The sequence below is a fragment of the Heteronotia binoei genome, chromosome 15 (assembly GCF_032191835.1).
Source record: "Heteronotia binoei isolate CCM8104 ecotype False Entrance Well chromosome 15, APGP_CSIRO_Hbin_v1, whole genome shotgun sequence".
Lineage (NCBI taxonomy): Eukaryota > Metazoa > Chordata > Lepidosauria > Squamata > Gekkonidae > Heteronotia > Heteronotia binoei.
Window position 1 is genome coordinate 67,916,882 of NC_083237.1, and position 20,958 is coordinate 67,937,839.

General features: G+C 47.9%; 1 protein-coding gene across 1 annotated transcript in view; it reads right to left on the bottom strand.

Moving 5' to 3' along the window:
• The window catches only part of LOC132583668 (zinc finger matrin-type protein 1-like), a 32,042-nt gene extending 21,614 nt beyond the window's left edge, over window positions 1-10,428 (bottom strand). Inside the window, exons 1-2 of the mRNA XM_060255287.1 lie at window positions 10,383-10,428; window positions 5,420-5,553 (exon numbers count right to left, since the gene is read on the bottom strand). Coding sequence (XP_060111270.1) covers window positions 5,420-5,553; window positions 10,383-10,428 — 180 coding nt within the window. The remainder of the gene's footprint in view (window positions 1-5,419; window positions 5,554-10,382) is intronic.
• Window positions 10,429-20,958: the final 10,530 nt, after the last annotated feature.

A 20,958-nucleotide genomic window follows, 5' to 3' on the forward strand; every position in this document is an offset into this window, starting at 1 on the left:
TTTCTGCTATTGATAGCTCAGGGCAGAAGGCCAAATGAATCCAACTGAGGAAAGGGACTCAAACGCCAGAATGCTCAGGCCACAACCAATGTGACTTAAGATGGTACAAAGCTTGGGTAAAAACCCATTTACGTAATTATTTCACAAAATGTATAACCCACTTTCTTCCCCCTCGTAAGGGCACAAGGAGGCTAAATCAAGGCCTCCCAACACTCATACTCCTTAGATAGCTGACTGATCTTCCATGGATTGGTGCTGGCTATCTGTACAAGTATCAGGCAATTATGTTACAACTTTCTTTGCACAAACATTGAAGAAAGATGAGCAAGCTTCAGTTGTCTTCTGGTGCAACTGGTACTTTACGAAGACAGCAAAACACACAAACACCTGTACAGTGAAGCCACAGCTGAAACTCAAGGAGCAAATACTGGAAGTGGGATTGCTTAGAAAAGCAACCAACCAAGACCTTGCAATGTTTAATTTGCTTGAACACCTGGCCACAGCAATACAATTATATCTAAATAAGACAAAATCTTGCGTTAATGTTTGTTGATCCATGGAGTCTGACAGGTAGAAGTTACTTTTTCTGTCACACAGTATAGCATAAAATCTAGTTACAGAACAAGCATCTTATGTGTGGTCATATTATTAAAGCAAAGAGACGCTCAATGTTTCTTTAATGAGCAAGAGTTGAAGGAGTGGAGACAGTGACCACCCAGGTTCACGCCGAACACGGCTGCAAGGAGCCAGCCTCAGCGGTGGAACATGTCACTCTCAGGGAGAACTGAAAGAGGCTCAAAGATTCACATGGTCTCCCTCATAAAAAGAGGCATCTAAATCTCTAGTGATGCATTCTCACAAGGGAACTGACCTCAGAAAGGTTGTCTCTGGAATTCTGCTCATTTGGAAAACAGGCTGTAAAATATTAATGTTACAGGCTGGAAACTAGTCAAAGGGTCAAAAATACTGATTTTACTGACCAAAATTCCAAAAAACCTGGCCAAATACTGACAAAAAACTGACAAATTACTGAACGATTTAATTTCAGCCGATCAATAAATTAGCAGACTTCATTTAAAAATTATTACTATCTGGCCGCCACCATCCCCATAGCCTGCCTTCACACACCATTTTTATTGAATTTTAATGAAGACAGGACAATGTTTTAATTACTGTACAAAATTTAAGGCATAAAAGATTCCCTTTTTAAAATAATTGCAAACTGCAGATAAAAACAAAACATATTAAAAATCATACATAAAATAATCAATATGAGAACAAAACAGAATTACTATAAGGCAAGACTTGTCTTTGGGGGTTTTTGTTGACAAAAGAAGTTATTGAATGCTTTTGTTTCTCAACATTTTTCTGCACTGCATCCGCAAGCATTTTTTCCCAGTTTGGTGTAGTGGTTAAGTGCGCAGACTCTTATCTGGGAGAACCGGGTGTCAAGAGTCACATATCTAAGTACAGTAATTGTATTCCTTTTGCCATGAATTCTGTGTTGTTACCATTGCTATGCTTATGTGCTTGCTTGGCTTTTTTCCCCTTCCATCTTTCTTAGCACACTGCTTATACCTTTGGAACTTATTATACAAGCCGCCTCAGATGCTGAAGAAGCAAAGATTATGCACCTGGACTTCCAAGACTTTCGGTGGGAGGGGGACCCGCCAAAATTATCCCCACGCTTTGCATCCCCACGTTTGCTTGAAAATTAATGGTTGGGGTGACAGGTTAAAAGATGGTGTCCTGCCTTAAGATGCCTATGGAATAAACTGCTAAATTATCAGACTATGTGGTTCCTTGACTCGAGGTCCTGACAAATTGCTAAGACTCACAATTAACCTTAGCTACCTATCCATCCCCAAGAATGTCGGGAGAGGAGAAGGACAAAGCTAAGGAGGACCCACCTAAATCGGTGGGTCCTTGTACCCCCCCTTCTGTGACCATCAGAAGAAAGGAGTGGGGGTCTGGGAGTTTCCAGGAGAGTATTGTCCGAGACACCCAGGGGGCCCTTTCCTGCTTTTGATCATTGGGTCTATATGGAGCTTTTTGCACGGGGGGGGGGGGGGGCGTCCAATGATGAGGTCAAGGATGCTGTGCGCTTCTGTCGGAGCGGGACAAGTGAGGGCCCAGGTGGATGGGTCCAGGAAGCAATAATGCTACAAAGCCGACAGCTGAGAGGGGAGATGATGGCAATGAATGATTTCCTTGTGCAGGAGATGAGAGACCTCGCCCGCCAGTTGCAGGACATGGCTGCTTAGGTCGCTGGGGCACCAGAATCCGCCGGCAGCACTGCCCATAGTACCAGACGGGGAAGTCCCCGGGGCAGGGGTGCCGGGAGCCCCGACGGAAGGTGAACAACTCCCCCCTCAACCGCAGGGACCCCTGGAAGTCCCCACCGAGCCCGCCCCAGTACCAGGATGTCTGAAGGTCCATGAGGGAAGACTCAACAGGGACCTAGCCAAGTTGGGTTACTTCCTGGTGTTGGTGAGAGGGCACCTATGCGTGTGGCCACACAACTTCCCAACAGAAGAATCAAAGGTGATCTATATTGGGGGATGCCTAGAAGGAGCAGCAGCTGACTGGTTCGTGACTCTGTATGAAGCCCACTCCCCTGCCCTAAACTCAGCTAAGGAGTTGCTCCGGGCACTACGCACCCAATTCAAAGACCCCCTGCAGGAGACCAATGCCATCTCCACTCTGCAGGAACTCCGACAAGGACCAAAATCTGTGCAGGAGTACACTGCCGAATTCCATCTGCTTAACATGAAAGTGCATGGGGCCCGAATTGAGCAATTTAAGAGAGGCCTCAACTCCAGTATTTTCGGGGAGGCTCTCAAAGCAGGGAACCCCCAGACGTTAGTAGATTGGATTCAGCTAGCCTGTGAGATCGAGGACGGGCAGAAGATCATAGTCCTCCATCGTAAGCAACAAGGGGCAGCGAGGCCCCGGGATCAAAAAGAAAAGGGGCCGAAGCTCACTCCAACAAAGCAGAGTCAGGGGACCCCCCTCACCCTGGGAGAGAGAGAACCCCAGGCGAAGGCAAGACTGTGCTTCAAATGTGGTGGGGAGAACCACATAGCCAACGAGTGTCCAAACTGACCACGTGAACAACCAACTATCACCCCAACGAAGGGGGAAGCTAAGAAGAAGACAGGACCCGGGGGAATCCCACCCACCAAGGAAAGGCCGCTCTACTCCACTACAAGGACCTGACTCTTGAGGCTTCCGAGGAAGAAGAGAGCGAAGAGCTGTCGGGAAACGACAATGACCTGCTGTGAAGAGCACGCAACCTAAGAGCCACGCACTACGGGTGAGATTCTCGGGAACTTTGTACTTTGTGCCTATTACTTTAGTTAACCCAGAGACTAAATGATTTTCATGTGTCAGAGCCCTCCTATACTCCAGATGCTCAAAGGACCTATTATCCCCCCGTTTGGTAGAGGCCTTGGGACTCAAGAAAAAACCGCTCCCCACTCCCCTACTTTTCGAGCAGATGGACGGGGAACCGATGAGGGGGGAGCCATGCACTGACGGAACAGAGACATGTGCCCTGGGAGTGGAGGAACACCGGGAGCCCAGAACCTTTGTGATCACCCATCTGCCTTTCTCCCCAAGTTCCCTTGAGAGCACTTTGGTCAGGGTTGCTCTCAATCCCCAGCATTAAAGAGGCCAGGCTCAAGATGATCAGAGCTGTTGTAGCTCCATGCTGGTGGAATAAGATTCCAAAGAAGGTTAGAGCCCTGCGAGAGCTTCTACAGTTCCGCAGGGCCTGCAAAACAGTGCTCTTCCTCCAGGCATTTATTAATTAAGATCTATGCCAACAGACAACAACAGATACTGAACCATCTGGCCCATAACAACAGACGCTATTTGGCCCAACCCAAATGCACAGTCGTGGCCTTAGGACCGTTCTCTCAATAGGACATGCAGTAGTAACAGCCAAATAACAACACTTAACATGGACTGAATTGGCAGCTAGTGTCAAGCATGATATTTCTGAGTATTAATTTAGTATGCATTCTATGCTCATACTTCCCCCCTCCCTTCTTTTTTTCCTGAATAAAGATTTCTCTTCAAAGTTCCCCCCACCTGTTGACTCTCAAGGATGCAGTATATGCAAGTAATCTTCCTATTGTAAAGCAGAAATGCCTCTCCCCCGGGTTCCCATACATATCAGAAAGCCAGGAATGTGTGGGAATAGGAGATGTTGTAGTACCCAAATGAGTAATTGATAGTATGTTTTGAACCCTCTATGCAATTCACATCTGTATGTTATGCTTTTGAATATCTGAATTTTGCCTTTGAAGTAGCCTTTAAGATGCTATGCTATGTAACATTCTGTATCACTTCCAAGGTATCATTCCTTGGAGCAAGTATTAGATTACCATTAAAGCGAGTCTTTGATTTAAACAATAGCTCGATTATTCGAAATACCGATGCTTTACAGCTAGCTGCCATTACCAACACATTAATATAGTTATGTTAAGATCATAATATCACCTGATATTGTGTTATGTTTTTATTCATTATGTATTTTTATGTCTGTAGTTTATATGGATTTTGGTTTTTATGACTTTGTGGAATGTAAGCTGCCCTGAGCCTGCTTCAGTGGAGAGGGCGGAATATAAGTCGAATAAATAAAAATAAATTAATAAATAAAGTTGTGGGAAAGGGAGAAAAGTGCTTCTTTCTCTACCTTCTCTATGCCATGAATAATCTTGTAAATCTCTATTATGTCACCCTTCAGCTCCCCTGGAGAAAATGGCTGCTTGGAAAGGTGGCCTCTCTGGCACTGTGCCCTGCTGAGGCCCTCCCCTCCCCAAACCCCGTCCTCTCTTGGCTCCACCGCTAAAGTCTCCAGATATTCTCCAACCCAGACCTGGCAAACCCTACTTTGTCAGTACAATGATGGGGGGGAAAGAATGTCTTACCTTGAGTTGAACTGAAAAAACCTGTCTTCTCACTGGGAAGCTGTCACACAGCAGGGGACCAGGCCAGCCTTTCCACAGAGAGAGCTCTTCTGATCGCACTTCCCAGTCTGCAACTCAGCCTTTTATATTTTCCTCCCAGGTCCCACTCCTCAAGCCTTCACTGGGCAAGTTTTCCCTCCAAAACTACTGCCCATCCAGTCAGAGGGGCAGAAGGGATCCTGGGAAATGTAGACCCTGCAGCTACTCTAACACGGCGGAGGCCACACTAGATCTAGGATCATGACAGAAGTCATCATGTTTCCCCCAAAATGCAGTAACGAAAACAAAAAAACCCCTACAAATTGCATTCACAAAAACAAAGAAATACAGACTTTACTGACCAACTTTTAAAAAATTGACAAATTACTGACCAAAATGAAAAAACTGGCTTTTACTGATTTTACTGATCATTTTCCACCCCTGTAATACATCCCAAAGTTTACCTCGTAGTGTGAAACTCTTTGAGATTCAAACTGCAGGACAGCTCCACACACTTTACAGAAAGTATCTGTGCAAAGTTCTTTTCTGGTTGCCTCATCCAGAGTACCACCTAAAGGGAACAGTAAAGGGCACAGCAGTTAATACAGACAGGAGACACACTTATTTATGACAGTCATGATGGAAGATGGTGCGGGACAGCAGAACTATTTGCCTGACAGAAGGCAGCTTCATTCCCTGTGAGGTCTCATCCCAAAGCTGTCCTGGCCCTTTAAAGCAAGTACAGCCACTGGGGGGCGGGGTCAGAAACCCCCTCAGCCTTCTGCCATTAAAGGCAGTCTCTGCTGCTGCTTTTGAAGGTTTCCATTTGGATGTTCTTTTGTTTCTCCCCTTCACCCCTATCCTCTCCCCCACCCTTGCTTGGAATCTCTCCCCCCAAAACCCCTGCTCCTTGCCCAGAAGATGCCCCAAAGAACCCCAAAACTCTCCAGGGTCCCCAGCCAAACTGGCTTGGAGAAAAATGGCTGCCTGACCCCGAAGTGGCAATGAGCATTTCCCTGGGCGTATAAGTTTTTTGGACTTGCTACAGTGTATGCCATGGAGTTTGGAAAACTTTTGTGCTGTTTTCTTGCTTAATGTCTTCTGCCCCGTTGATGACTGATGCAGCAGCAGCCGGCTAATTAAGGCTACTTGTTACTGTTATAGTGCTGCAGAGGAAGACATGACTAAAGGAGTGTGAATTAGAAACCATCTAGCTTAAATGATTTAGCTCTAAGGGAACAACTATAAAGCATAACAATGGAAGAAGAAAAGAAAAGGCAACAATTTTCATCCTCTCCTTTCTTCTTCCTTCCTAACCTGTCAACTGCAGTGATCCCAACGATGGGTAAAAAAGGGCACGTCCCTTTGAGGAAGAAGGGTCTTCTACACTGAACAAGCAATCAAGAGTAGAGGATTTCTTTGACCCTATAAAATTACAGGAGATGGAGTTGTCCACTGGTTCTCAGACCACCTCAAATGCTGTTCAAGGAAAAAACCAAGAGGCAAATGGAGTCCACATTTAAAACTGCATGCACTCTGGGGATGGATGTTTTGGGACATCAAACTTTGCTGGTTGCACAAACAATTCAATTTTTTTTAATATCCAACTTTAAACAATTGACCTTCAAAGCCGTGTGTGGCCTGGAACCAACACACCTGAGGGACTGCCTCTCCCCATATGTGCTCTGGAGAGACTTGCACTCTGCCAAACAAGACCTGCTGTCTGTCCCTGGCCTGAAGGATGTCTGTTTAGCCTTGACCAGGACCAGGGCTTTTTCTGGCCTGAAAGAACATGCTCCTGCGTGGCACTGGGGCTCTGCCAGGTCCTTCTACCCTTCCACAGGGCCTGTAAAATGGAGGTGTTCCGCCAGGCCTTTCACTTAGGCGGTGGGCATCCAACTCCCACCCCCCCACCCCAAAGACACCACTCTCATGTGGCCCGGATCAAACAAACTTCAGAGTCCAGCAGAACCAGTTTTGGAGACTGTGCACATAATAACTGGTGCAATTTGTTTTTAAATTTCTTGTTTTAATGGGTTGTGGCTATTTATTAATCTGTGTACTGTTGTGAAGCCAAATGGCTTAACTATTTGTAATCCACTCTGAGCCCGCTTGCAGTGGTGAGGGGGGCAGAATACAAATTTTATAAATAAATAACAAATTAAAATTGAATACAAAATAGATTTGTCACCATGCAACAATTCAGCAGCCAGCACGTTTGTCCCATAAGGCCCTCCAAGAGACAATTCTGACATCTTTATTTGCCTCACTGTTTCCCCCTGGCATTAAATCTTAACAATGAAGCAGAGGAAGGTGCTTGGAGCTAGAACAGAACTGCTGGTAAGGTAAGTGTTGATTTGCTTTTCTAAAACTGCTGGGGAGCATTACCTAGGGTTGCTGTGGGAGGAAACTTTGTGAGTGCTTGGTGCCTTTTGGAGAGGGGTTTCTGATTGCTTTTGTGTGTCTTTTGTGTAGCTGTTGCTGAATGAGGAGAGCTTGTTTGCCTGGGGGTTGTTGCTGGCCCCACCCTCTGCTGTTGCTCTGGTTGTTCAGTCAGAGGTGGGTGGGGGCTTGAGCCTTTAATTTCCAAGGCTCATCCTTGCCAGAGGCGCAAACCAAAGGGCAAGAGTCTCTTGGCCTGTGGCTCTTAGCCTGAACCAGCATGGGTTTCTGAAGAATAAGTCATGTCAAACTAACCTGATCTTTTTTTGAGAAAGTGACTACCTTGCTGGATCAGGGGAATGCTGTAGACATTGTTTATCTTGATTTCAGTAAGGCTTTTGATAAGATTCCACATACTATCCTTGTTGACAAACTGGTAAAATGTGGTTTGAATCCTGTTACCGTTAGGTGGATCTGTAACTGGTTGACGGATGGCACCCAAAAAGTACTTGTGAATGGTTCCTCATCCTCTTAGAGAGGAGTGACAAGTGGAGTACCTCAAGGATCTGTCCTGGGACCTGTTTTCTTCCACATCTTTATCAATGATTTGGATGAAGGAATACAGGGATGCTTATTAAATTTGCAGATGATACTAAATTGGGAGGGGCTGCAAACACAGAAGAAGACAGAAACAGGATGACCCTGACAGGATGAAAAACTGGGCTAAAATCAATAAAATGAATTTTAACAGGGATAAATGTAAAGTTCTGCATTTAAGTAGGAAAAATCCAATACATGGTTATCGGATGGGGGAGACTTGTCTTAGCACTAATATGTGCGAAAAGGATCTAGGGGTCTTAGTTGATCATATGCTGAACATGAGTCAACAGTGTGATGCGGTGGCTAAAAAGGGAAATGCAATTTTGGGCTGTATCAACAGAGGTCTAGCATCCAGATCACATGAAGTGATGGTTTCGCTTCACTTTGCTTTAGTAAGACCTCACCTGGAGTATTATGTTCAGTTTTGGGCACCACATTTTAAGAAGGATATAGACAAGCTGGAACGGGTCCAGAGGAGGACGACGAAGATGGTGAGGGGTCTGGAGACCAAGTCCTATGAGGAAAGGTTGAAGGAGCTGGGAATGCTTAGCTTGGAGAGGAGGCGGCTGAGAGGTGATATGATCACCATCTTCAAGGACTTGAAGGGCTGTCATCTAGAGGATGGTGTGGCCCCGGAAGGTAGGACCAGAACCAATGGGTTGAAATTAAATCAAAAGAGTTCCCGGCTCAACATTAGGAAGAACTTCCTGACTGTCAGAGTGATTCCTCAGTGGAACAGGCTTCCTCGGGAGGTGGTGGGCTCTCCTTCCTTGGAGGTTTTTAAACAGAGGCTAGATGACCATCTGGCAGCAATGAAGATCCTGTGAATTTAGGGGGAGGTATTTGTGAGTTTTCTGCATTGTGCAGGGGGTTGGATTAGATGACCCTGGAGTTCTCTTCCAACTCTGATTCTAATGATACTTATAAACTCTGCTTGTTCTTCCTGTTTGCATCTGTTAAAACATTTCATTATGTGCTCATTTCAGTTCAACCTACGAGGAAGGGGGCCGCACACAATAACCTTGTTGGTCTCAAAGGGGCCACTGGACTCCTACTGTGTCCTACTGCTTCAGACCAACACGGCTCCCCACCTGGATCTATCATTCTGAGGATGTTACAGAGGCATAATTTTTGTATCTTCAGTTAATGAAAATGGAATGGAACGCAACAGCACTGATCACTATGCCTGAGCTTATAAGCAAAACTACAGAAAAAGTGACAAAGTAGTCCTGTGATCAATTTACAGTTTAGGAATCTTTACAATGAATATTTATGAGAATCTTTAGGATCCTTAGTTTGGGAGAGGTATTCAGAATATGAGATATTTTGTTTTCATATTAAATTTAAAGCTTGGTGACCTTTTTAAGAGTATAGCATTATGTAGTAATGTAGGGCAGCTAAGAATACTAATCTGTAACGACCAGTAAAGCCAGTTCTAACATGAGACCCCTGTTAAAACTGAGACCCATTTCTGAAATGGCATTAGATGGGGTTTGTGATGGCAGCAGTGGGAGATTTTCTGTCTTTCCCACTGGACTTGTCTGAAGCCACTCTTGGAATGTCCTGTTCAGATCTGTCTCATTTGGAATATAATTGTTTAAAAACAAACCAATCTCTATCTTCTCACTGCTCTCTAGGAATAAGACTTTCATCTCAAGACAGGAAAAAGAAAACTGATCTTTTTATTATATTGTCCTGCCTCTCTATTTCTGCCCACTCAGATGAGACAGACTCTATACCCTCAAAGGAACAGTGTTCCCTATCTGCGCACAAGTGTCTTTGTGAGCTCTGCAAGGGTGTGCATAAGCATTTAGTGTCATCTCACAAGATGCCCCGTGGCGCAGTGTTAAAGCTGCAGTAGTGCAGTCCTAAGCTCTGCTCATGACCTGAGTTCAATCCCTGGCAGAAGCTGGGTTTTCAGGTAATCAGCCCAAGGTTGACTCAGCCTTCCATCCTTCCAGGGTCAGTAAAATGAGCCCCCATCTTGCTGGGGGGAAAGTGTAGATGGCTGGGGGAGGCAATGGCAAACCACCCCACTGTGAAAGCAAAGTCCCCCCAGAGCCGGAAACGACTGGTGCTTGCACAGGGGAGGGGACCTTTCCTTTCCCCACAAGCGGGATGGTGGCTGTCTCACTGGAAGCCGCAGGAAAAGGACAGGTTCCAACCTGAAGCTGCAGCGCCGGTAGGTGGTTTCTGCAAAGCCGTGACATGCAAGCCCAGCTGCAGGCAGGGGGAGCCGGGGAGCCCATGCCCTGCAGAAGGGGCCTTCCTAGGGGGCCCGGCCTTCCGCGGGGTTCTCCCCCCCCCCAAGCCGCGATCAGCACTGGGCCCCCCGCCGAGCCCAGCCCAGCCCAGCCAGGAGGGCTCCGGGAGCCGCTGCTGCTGCTGCTGCTTCTTCTTCTGCTTGGCTGCCTCGCCCCGCCCGCCCCCCTCTCCGAAGCTCACCGGCTGGCTGGCCTTGGGGGGCCCCAGCAGCAGCAGCCCCCGCCATCGGCGCCACCGGCAGGCGGGCAGGCAGGGAAGGGAGGCGAGGGGCCCCAGCCAGCCAGCCAGCCAGCCGCCGCCAACGCCCCGGGCGGGAAGGGAAGGGAAGGCCAGAGCGGCGGCGGCGCCCCGGAAGAGGAAGAGGCGGCCCTTGGCCCGCCCACCGGCACACTGCTGATTGGGCCGTCCCCGATTGACAGCCCGAGCGGGCCCAATCAGGAGGCTGGCCCCCCGCCCTCCCGCCCTCCTGCTCCCGGCTTGCCCTGCGAGGGGCGCTTCCGGCGGGGGCCCTGGATGGATGGATCCCCAGAGCACAGGCGGGCCCCTCCCGGGTCTCCCACCCCTTCGAGCAAGGCAGGCCCGGGAGAGAGAAGGAGCGCGCCCCGCCGCCACCTCCCCTGGCCGGTCTGTCCCGCCCCGCCCCGCAGATTCAGATAGATCACCCCAGAGTCCTCTTGTGAGGCTAAAATGAAGCAGAGAACAATTTAATTCTGCGCGGAGAGAAAAGCCGTTTCACAGCATCATTGAGTTGGAAGGGACCTCCTTGATCATCTAGACCAGCCCCCTGAACAAGGCAGGAAACTCACAAACACCCCCCCCCCCCCCCCAGCCAGAGGATATCAAAAACAAAAAAACCCACCCACCCTCCAGGATCCCTGGCCCAGCTGGCCTGGAGAACGATTGCTGCCCGACCCCAAAGTGGTAAACAAGATTCCCTGGGTGTGTAAAGAACTAAGCACTGGTGCAACTTGTCCTGCCTCTCTGCCTAATTCACAGAATCAGCTTTGCTGTCAGAAAACCTCCAAATAATTAGAGGCCAACACCTCCCAAGGAAGCCTCTGCCACTGAAGAACCGCTCTGTCAGGAAGCTCTTCCTGATGTTCAGACAAAAACTCTTCTGGTTTAATTCCAACCCATAGGTTCTTGCCCAGCCTTCTAGGGGCATAGAAAACAACTCTGCACCATCTTCAATATGACAGCCTTTCAAATACTTGATGATGGTGATCATATCACCTCTCACTCTTCTCTCCAGGCTAAACATATCCAGCTCCTTCAGCCTTTCCTTGTATGACTTGATCTCCAGCCCTCACCATCTTCATTGCTCTCCTCTGGACACATTCCAGCTTGTCAATATCCTTCTTAAATTGTGCCTGAAACTGAGCGCAATTCTGTAGATGAGATACAACAAGAGCAAAATAACACTATCAATTTGCATGATTTGGACACTATACTTCAGTTGATATAGCCCAAAATCTCATTGGCCTCTAGCTACTGCATCACACTGCTGACTCATGTTCAGTGTATGGTCCACTAAGACCCCTAGATCCATTTGTCATGTACTGCTGTCAAGACAAGTCTCCTCCATCCTATAATGATACGTTGGATTTTTCCTACCTAAATACGAAACTTTATCCCAATTAAAATTCATTTTATTTGTCTTAACCCAGTTTTCCAGCCTGTCATAAGAACATAAAAGAAGCCATGTTGGATCAGGCCAATGGCCCATCAAGTCCAACACTGGGGGGGGGGGGGGACAGATGCCGTCAGGAGGTCCACACGTGGGGCCAGGACACTAGAAGACCTCCCACTGTTGCCCCCACCCCAAGAATACAGAGCATCACTTGTCCCAGACAGAGAGTTCCATCTATACCTTGCAGCTAATAACCACTGATGATAGACGTCTGCATTCCTTTTTTGGGTTTTCTGTTTTATAACACTGTGAAATAGTTCCCCTTATTAGCAACTTACAAAGGAACATACAGGCCTGATTTACCCAATAGGCACATCTTGTGGTTAGCTTCGCTTGGGAAACAACCCTTGCAAGGGGCTTTTGCAATAATCACTGCCACAGGAGGTGGTGGAGGCTGCAAGCGTAGACAGCTTCAAGAGGGGATTGGATAAACATGGAACAGAGATCCATTAGTGGCTATTAGCCACAGTGTATTGTTGGAACTCTTTGTCTGGGGCAGTGATGCTCTGTCTTCTTGGTGCTTGGGGTGGGGGGCACAGTGGGAGGGCTTCTAGTAGTCCTGGCCCCACTAGTGGACCTGATGGCACTTGGGGGGGGGGGGTTGGCCACTGTGTGACACAGAGTGTTGGACTGGATGGGCCATTGGCCTGATCGAACATGGCTTCTCTTATGTTCTTAATAGGTGACCTTAAGGCTAGGAAAAGTACCTTAGAGGGTAAGACTATGTTATGACATTTATTTATTTATTTCTGTAGATTTATAGGCCGCCCTTTCCCATAGTGGGTTCAGGGCAGCTTCCAACATAATAAAACAATCAAAACAGTATAAGAACCATTAAACAGTTTAAAATTAAGACAAGCCACAGCTCACATTAATTAAGGCGACATAGATGGTGTGGACAGATCAATTAGGCATACTTGTCTCAACCTAGATGTTCAGAAATCTCAGCTATATCGGTTTTAAACAATCAGTGCAGGGGGGGCGGGTTTAAATGATAAGGACATCCGTCTGCCTCAGCCATAGGCCCGGTGGAACAGCTCCGTCTTACAGGCCCTCTGGAATGGTAGTTCTGGGACGGTTCCACCTGGTAGTAACAGGAAGGGTTTCCCCTTGTATCCATTCACCACCCAAAGAGATTTTGGTGAAGCTGTGCACACTGTTATTATATCCATACTCTGCAAAAGGTAAGAGTTCCACCCAGTTTTATTGTTGTTGGTTGACAAAACACCGTAAATCCTGTTCTAGGAGCGCGTTCACCCTTTCCATCTGTCCGTCTGTCTGGGGGTGATACGCTGAGCTCAGACCTTGCTCTATTCCTGTTAACTTGCAAAACTCCTGCCAAAAGTTGGCAACGAACTGAGGTCCTCTGTCACTAATAACCTTATCTGGGAATGAGTGTAGTTTAACCACGTGTTGGAAAAACAAGTGAGCTAGTCTTTTTGCAGTGGGGAGTTGGGTGCAGGGAATGAAGTGCGCCTGTTTCGAGAACATATCTACCACCACCAAAATAATCGTTTTCCCGCTGGCTCGTCCTCCCAGGACATCTCGCTCAGCTCATCGATGATGGTTTCTTCGTCCGCTGAGGTGGCAGCAATGGTGCTCCCTTTGGTGGAGTCCTTCTGGCATCCCTTTCTTCTTTGGTTTAGGGGTGCCGAGCTTTGGAGTAAGGGGGGGGGGCCTCGAGGTCACTCGGGGCAATTCGCAGCCAAGTGATTCGGGTCTCCACATCAGAAGCAACGGCACAGGGGTGGCTGGTTTGGTAGCTCCTCCAGTGGGGTTAGCTTTTTTCCCATCGGGTTTTGCCCCAGAATGAGACTCACATCCCCCCTTTCCCCCTTGCTGCTGCTGTCGTTGCAGGGCCACTCGACCTCACCGACTAATTGCACCCACCCCACCAGCGCTGGGTCACCTGTCTTGGTGTATGAGGAAACAAACTGAGTAAACCTTTCATAAATTGCTGTGAAATGTAGTTAGAGAAAACTGCCTGACCCTCAGTGTTTACATGAAATGTCAGAACTGATGCTAGATGCACCTAATAGAAGACACTGGCAAATCTTAGTGGGCTAAAAACAGCATGTAGTCTAGAATAACAGGTAATGCACAAGTGAATTGGAAGACTGTTTATTAGCTATCCAGTGAGTAAAGTGAACCCATTTATTATAATATGAAGCCCTAGTTGAGGGCCTTCTAGATTCCAGCAGAACAGATAAGACCTCTTTGGAAAATTGATGGTCTACTGACCTCTTTTCCATACTGTCAGGTGTAGGTTGTGAACTCTGGGGTAATAACTCACACCCTGAAGTAGGAGGTCTCATTCGTCCAGGAGGTGTCTGTACCTGCCCCTTGCCAACCTGAGTAGTTCTGGAAACCAGATTTGTCTTGGCCAGAAAGGAACCACGAAGAGCGCCCTGGTACCTTTGACCATCTTTCCCACAAACCAGGCAATTCATGGGGATGGGGGGAAAGCGTGGTATAGGGGCTTGACCAATTTGAATTGGAAAGTATCTCCCATAGCCTCTGGGTTCAGGCCTCTCCAAGAGCAGGACATCTCTGCTTTTGCCAGTTGGGTTGTAGCACCAAGTGCAAGTTGACCTTTATTGTAGTCAAAAGGTCTCCCGTAGGGAAACCCCATAACTGGAACAGAGGGTGGATGTGCTCATCTTGGAGAGCACATCTGCATGTCTCTAGAAACTGCCAGCTTAAGCTGCCTGCCTGAGCATTAAGAGCCCTGTGGCTCAGAGTGTTAAAGCTGCAGTACTGCAGTCCTAAGCTCTGCTCGCGACCTGAGTTCAATCCCTGCGGAAGCTGGGTTTTCAGGTAGCCAGCTCGAGGTTGACTCAGTCTTCCATCCTTCTGAGGTCGGTAAAATGAGTACCCAGCTTTCTGGGAGGAAAGTGTAGCGACTGGGGAAGGCCATGGCAAACCACCCCGTAAAAAAATCTGCTGTGAAAACATTGTGAAAGCAACGTCACCCCAGAGTCGGAAACAACTGGTGCTTGCACAGGGGACCTTTCCTCCTTTCCTTTCCCTGAGCATTTAGAGAGAACAGAAGCAAAAAGTGCAGGGGGAGTCCATCAGCTGTAGTTATGCCGAATTTTGAGCTGTGCCTAATATATTTGTGAAATCAGGTTCCATTAAACAGCCATCACTGAAGAAGAAATGTTTTGAAAGGCCAAGGACGATGCCTGGGAAAGTCATTTTTGGCTGCTGTTAACTTGGGAATGATTTCAGAGATATACTGCAGCAAACTATTGAGGTCTTTTGGACACTGCCAATTGTAGGAGGAATCCCTCACTTTTGTATATAATTGTGGACTTTCTCAGATTGCATTTATGTAGACTTTATTATGATACATTAGTGTCTGATACCGTGACCACCAATCCAGTTATTGTGTTGTCTATATGTATTATTTATAAATATCAGAAAGAGCATTCCCCCTGCCTTTTTGCTTTTGTTTTGACCAGGGCAGGGGTGGCCAAACTGAGGCTTGGGAGCCACATGTGGCTCTTTCAAACATATTGTGTGGCTCTTGGAGCCCCCACCCCCACCCTGTTAGTTGGCTTGGAGAACGCATTTGTCTTTTAAAATCCCTTCTCCAGGCCAAGCCAGCCAGCAGCTTGGAAAATGCATTTAGAGTTAAAATTGCTTTCTTTCCACCTCCCTCTCCCATCTAGTTCCTTCCTTCCTCCCTTTCACACATCTGACCTTCATTTATTCGATGTGGCTGCTCTTTGTTAAGCAAGTGTGGCTACTACCCCTTTCCTGTGAGTGTTTAGCGAGCCTGTGCGGCTAGCCCTCCGGGACATGTGCGGAGGAGCTGGGATATGCCGGATGCGGGGCGGGGGGGGGGGGGGAGTTCGTCGGTGTAGACTAGAGCCAGTGCGAGCCCCCTCCGGCTGAGGAAGCGGCCGAGGCTGCCTGGCCTCCTGGCTCCAGCGCTGCAAGGTCTGTGCGGCTGCAGGCTCTGACCCCCCCCCCCCAGCCCCGCACAGAAGCGGCCCCTCCCTCCCGGCGGCGGCTGCAGGGGCGGGGGGCGCGAGGACCCTCCTCCTCCCTCCCCGCCGCTCCCCTGAGCCGCCCGCCCGCTCGCCAGGTAGGTGGGCTGGGGTGGGGGGACGCCGCTGGCTGGAGGGGGGAGGCAATGCTGGGAAGGGCCCGAGAGGCTGGCAGAAAGCAGGACCCCCCCCCCGAGGGGGCGAAGGGAGAGGGGCTGGAGCCCCGAGGCAGAGAGAAGGGCCCTGCCTTCCACCGGGGGAGCTCAGGCACGGAGGGGCAGCCGCACAGAAGGCAGGAGGGGCGTTGGGGAAGGAAGCGGCAGCAGCAGCAGCAATCCCACACACTCCCATGCCATGAGATGAGATGAGATGGGGCCGGCGTCTGCTGTGCACCCCCAGGCCAGGCCTTGGGAAGGAAAGGTCAAGCACCTTCCCCACTTCTCTGGCGGACTCCTCCCTCCCTCCCTCCCTCCCTCCCTCCCTCCCTCCCTCCCTTCCTTCCTTCCTTCCTTCCTTCCTTCCTTCCTTCCTTCCTTCCTTCCTTCCTTCCTTCCTTCCTTCCCCAGAAAGAGGGGAGGCAAGCGAGGGCAGCTGCAGGAGGGGGCAGGCCAGGCACCCTGGGATTCTGGCATTTACAGCTAGCTGCCTGCAGTCAGACAGGGAAGTTGGGCTCCAGGGAAGGGAATGTTGGCAAATGTCAAGTGAGGCTGGGTAGAATCCCCCGGTCAGAAAGGGGTTCAAGAGGGGGTGGGAGTTTCTTAAAAGCAAAATACAGAAGGCACAATCACAAACCATGCCTATGATGAGAAGGGAATATGGGAGGAGCCTGAAGAAGCCAAGATGGCTCCATAAGCAGCTCTCTAACGACTTGAGAAATAAGAAAGACTCATTTAAGAAATGCAAAGAGGGTCTTATAAACGTGGATGAATATAAACAAATCACCAGTGCTCATAGAGAAAGGGTTAGGAAAGCTACAGCTCAGTATGAGCTTAGGCTAGTGAGAGATGCTAAAAACAACAAAAAAGGGTTCTTTTCTTATTTTCAGAGCAAGGACACGGTAAGCCCCTTACGGGGACAGGAAAGTGAAATTGTAAGATGATGAAGGGAGGGCAGAACTGCTCAATTCCTACTTTCCCGCAGTCTTCTCTTCTGAGGAAAAAAGGTGCTCAACATGGCAGAAATAGAGCACATGATGAGGGAACACATAATGAGGGAATCATTTGGGTACCACATTTTAAGAAGGATATAGACAAGCTAGAACAGGTCCAGAGGAGGGCAACAAAGATGGTGAGGGGTCTGGGGACCAAGTCCTGTGAGGAAAAGTTGAAGGAGCTGGACATGTTTAGCCTGGAGAAAGAGGTGGCTGAGAGGTGATACGATGACCATCTTCAAGGACTTGAAAGGCTGTCATATAGAGGATGGTGCGGAATTGTTTTCTGTGGCCCCAGAAGGTAGGACCAGAACCAATGGGGTGAAATTAAATCAAAAGAGTTTCCGGCTCAACATTAGGAAGAACGTCCTGACCATTAGAGCGATTCCTCAGTGGAACAGGCTTCCTCAGGAGGTGGTGGGCTCTTCTTCCTTGGAGGTTTATAAACAGAGGCTAGATGGCCATCTGACAGTGTTGAAGATCCTGTGAATTTACGGGGAGGTATTTGTGAGTTTTCTGCATTGTGCAGGGGACTGCACTAGATGACCCTGGAGGTCCCTTCCAACTCTAGGATTCTATTATTCTTTTTTTTTTTTTAGAAAGTGACTACCTTGCTGGATCAGGGGAATGCTGTAGACATCAGTTATCTTGATTTCAGTAAGGCTTTTGATAAGGTTCCACATACCATCTTTGTTGGAAAGGAAAGGTCCCCTGTGCAAGCACCAGTTGTTTCCGACTCTGGGGTGATGTTGCTTTCACAACGTTTTCATGGCAGACTTTTTACGGGGTGGTTTGCCATTGCCTTTCCCAGTCATCTACACTTCCCCCCCACAGCAAACTGGGTGCTCATTTTACCAACCTCGGAAGGATGGAAGGCTGAGTCAACCTCGAGCTGGCCTCCTGAAACCCAGCTTCTGCCAGGGATCGAACTCTGGTCGTGAGCAGAGCTTAGGACTGCAGCTTTAACACTCTGCGCCATGGGGCTCTTGTTGACAAGTTGGTAAAATGTGGTTTGAATCCTGTTACTCTTAGGTGGATATGTAACTGGTTGACAGATCGCACCCAAAGAGTGCTTGTGAATGGTTCCTCATTCTTTTGGAGAGGAGTGACAAGCAAAATACCTCAAGGATCTGTCCTGGGACCTATTTTGTTCAACATCTTTATAAATTATTTGGATGAAGGAATAGAGGATAACACTTAATTGGGAGGGGTAGCAAATACTGTAGATGACAGAGTCAGGATGCAGGATGATCTTGACAGGCTGGAAGTCTGCCTAAAACCAGAGAGAGAAAACCAGAGAGAGAGAGATACCATTATTCTGACATGGCTTGTTCTTCAGAAACCCATGCTGGCTCTTAGTAATCACAGCCATCTTTTCTAAATATTCAAGGACTGACTGATGATTTGTTTTAAATCTTTTCCGGGTATAGATGTTAAGCTGATGAGTCGGTAGTTACCCAAATCCCCCTTTTCCCCCTTCTTGAAGATGGAGACATTTACCCTCCTCCAATAATTGAATCATAGAGTTGGCAGGGGCCTTCAGGGTCATCTAGTCCAACCCCCTGCAAAATGCAGGAAACTCACAAATACCTCTCCCCAAATTCACAGGATCTTCATTGCTGTCAGATGGCCATCTAGCCTCTGTTTGAAAACCTCCAAGGAAGGAGAGCCCACCACCTCCCGAGGAGGCCTGTTCCACTGAGGAATCGCTCTAATGGTCCTAATGTTGAGCTGGAAACTCTTTTGATTTAATTTCACCCCATTGGTTCTGGTCCTACCTTCTGTGGCCACAGAAAACAATTCCACACCATCCTCTAGATGACAGCCCTTCAAGTCCTTGAAGATGGTGATCATGTCACCTCTCAGCTGCTTCCTCTCCAGGCTAAACGTGCCCAGCTCCTTCAGCCTTTCTTCATACAACTTCGTCTCCAGACCCTTCACCATCTTTGTCGTCCTCTTCTGGACCCGTTCCAGCTTGTCTATATCCTTAAAACGTGGTGCCCAAACTGAACGCAAATCTTCCGGCACTTTACCTGTTCTCCAAGAACTCTCAAAAATAATGGCCAGAGGCTCAGAAATTACGTCTGCAAGTTATTTTAGTATGCTTGAGCCCTGAAGAGTTAGTTTCATTTAAAGAAACTAGGTGTTGATGTACTACCCCTATGCTGATCCTAGGTTGGAACTTCATGCCCTCTTTATATGTTCTGTTTTTGCCATGTTGAGTATCGTTTCCTTCAGAAGAGAAGACTGAGGAAAAGTAGGAATTGAGCAGTTCTGCCCTTTCTTCATCATGTGTCACAATTTCACTTTCCTGCCCTCACAATTGTCTGGCCATGTCCTTGCTCCATCTTCAAGTACTTAAAGGGCTGTCATATAGAGGATGGTGTGGAGGTGTTTTCTTTTGCCACAGAAGGGTGGACTAGAACCAGTGGTTTGAAATTTAATCAAAAGAGTTTCCGGCTCAACATTAAGAAGAACTTCCTGACCGCTAGAGTAGTTCCTCAGTGGAATAGGCTTCCTCCTTGGAAGGTGGTGGGCTCTCCTTCCTTGGAGGTTTTTAAACAGAGGCTAGATGGCCATCTGACAGCAATGAGGATCCTATGAATTTGGGGGGAGGTATTTGAGTTTCTGGCATTGTGCAGAGGGTTGGACTAGATGACCCTGGAGGTCCCTTCCATCTCTATGATTCTCTGTTTTAAGCTGGACATCCAGTTAGAGGAACTGTTCTATGTACTTGGCGGGATATATTTGCATTTTGAATATTGATCCCAGCAGTAGGGGATCGTAGCCACAGCTTTGTGGCAGTAAACTGTCTTTAATCTTTCAAATTCCCCAAATACTACAGAGCTTTCACCTTGGCCCACTTTAATTGCCTGCTCTCAGTGCTGCTGGAATGGAGGCTACATACACATTCCTTACCCTCAATGTTTGTGTTCCTGCAAGCTGAACACAGTCAAAACACTGGAACACATGTGGTTATAGTGTCCGTTTTATAAGAACATCTGTTCCACTTATCTTATCCCTATTCTTCCCAAGTGCCCTGAAGGACCTGAAAAATTCCATGCAGCGTTCCTGGCAGACAGCTCCAATGACACTACCTCTAAAGTGGCCAGATTCTGGGCTGAGACTCTTTCCATGAGAAAGCAGATATTCCAAACTTCTAAATAACTTTTATGTAGAATATAGCATAACATGTTCATGAATTTTAATCTCTGTGTATTAATCTTACATTTATTTGTGTACTGTGCTTGTTTGCTGACTAATCTACTGATCATAGTAAATGTTGGTTGATGGATTGAATGAATACTGGCAGCCTTGCTGCACTGTCTGCATTTTCTATACTGCCTGGTGTGAAGTTACTGTTCCAAAAGGCTTTGATGATGGTGGCAATACTGCATGCCTTGGTTTGGTTGTTGGATTGCAAGGGGTTGCGAAGATTGAGCTTCACAGTTCAGCCAAGAGAGCAGGAAATAACAAGCCAACCGCAGGGGGTACGGAAATGAATCAGAGGCATTTCTCAAGCAGCTTGAGCATTTTTGGAGAAGAGGCAGCAGTGCTGTACAGCAAGTGGCCCCAGGAGCAGGAAGCAGAGTCTTGGCTTGCCTGCCTGCAGGTATGACTGGGTCAGACCTGGACTAGAGTGCAGCAGGAGGGCGAGGGCAAGACAAAGGGTAGTGAAGGCAAGAGCAAGTAAGGTAGGATCCTTCAGCAACATGCGAAAGAAGGACTTGGAGGAGAAAAGGGAAGAGTCTTAACAATGAGGAGGTAGAGCAGTCTTTGGATTGCTTGCAACAAGGCACAAAAAGGGAAGCTTGGAGCTGATCGCTGCATGGAATTGGTGTAGAGCAGAGAGAGACACACACACACACAGTTCTGAAGGACTAGACTTGAAAGCTCAGGTTATCATCTGTCCTTTGAAAG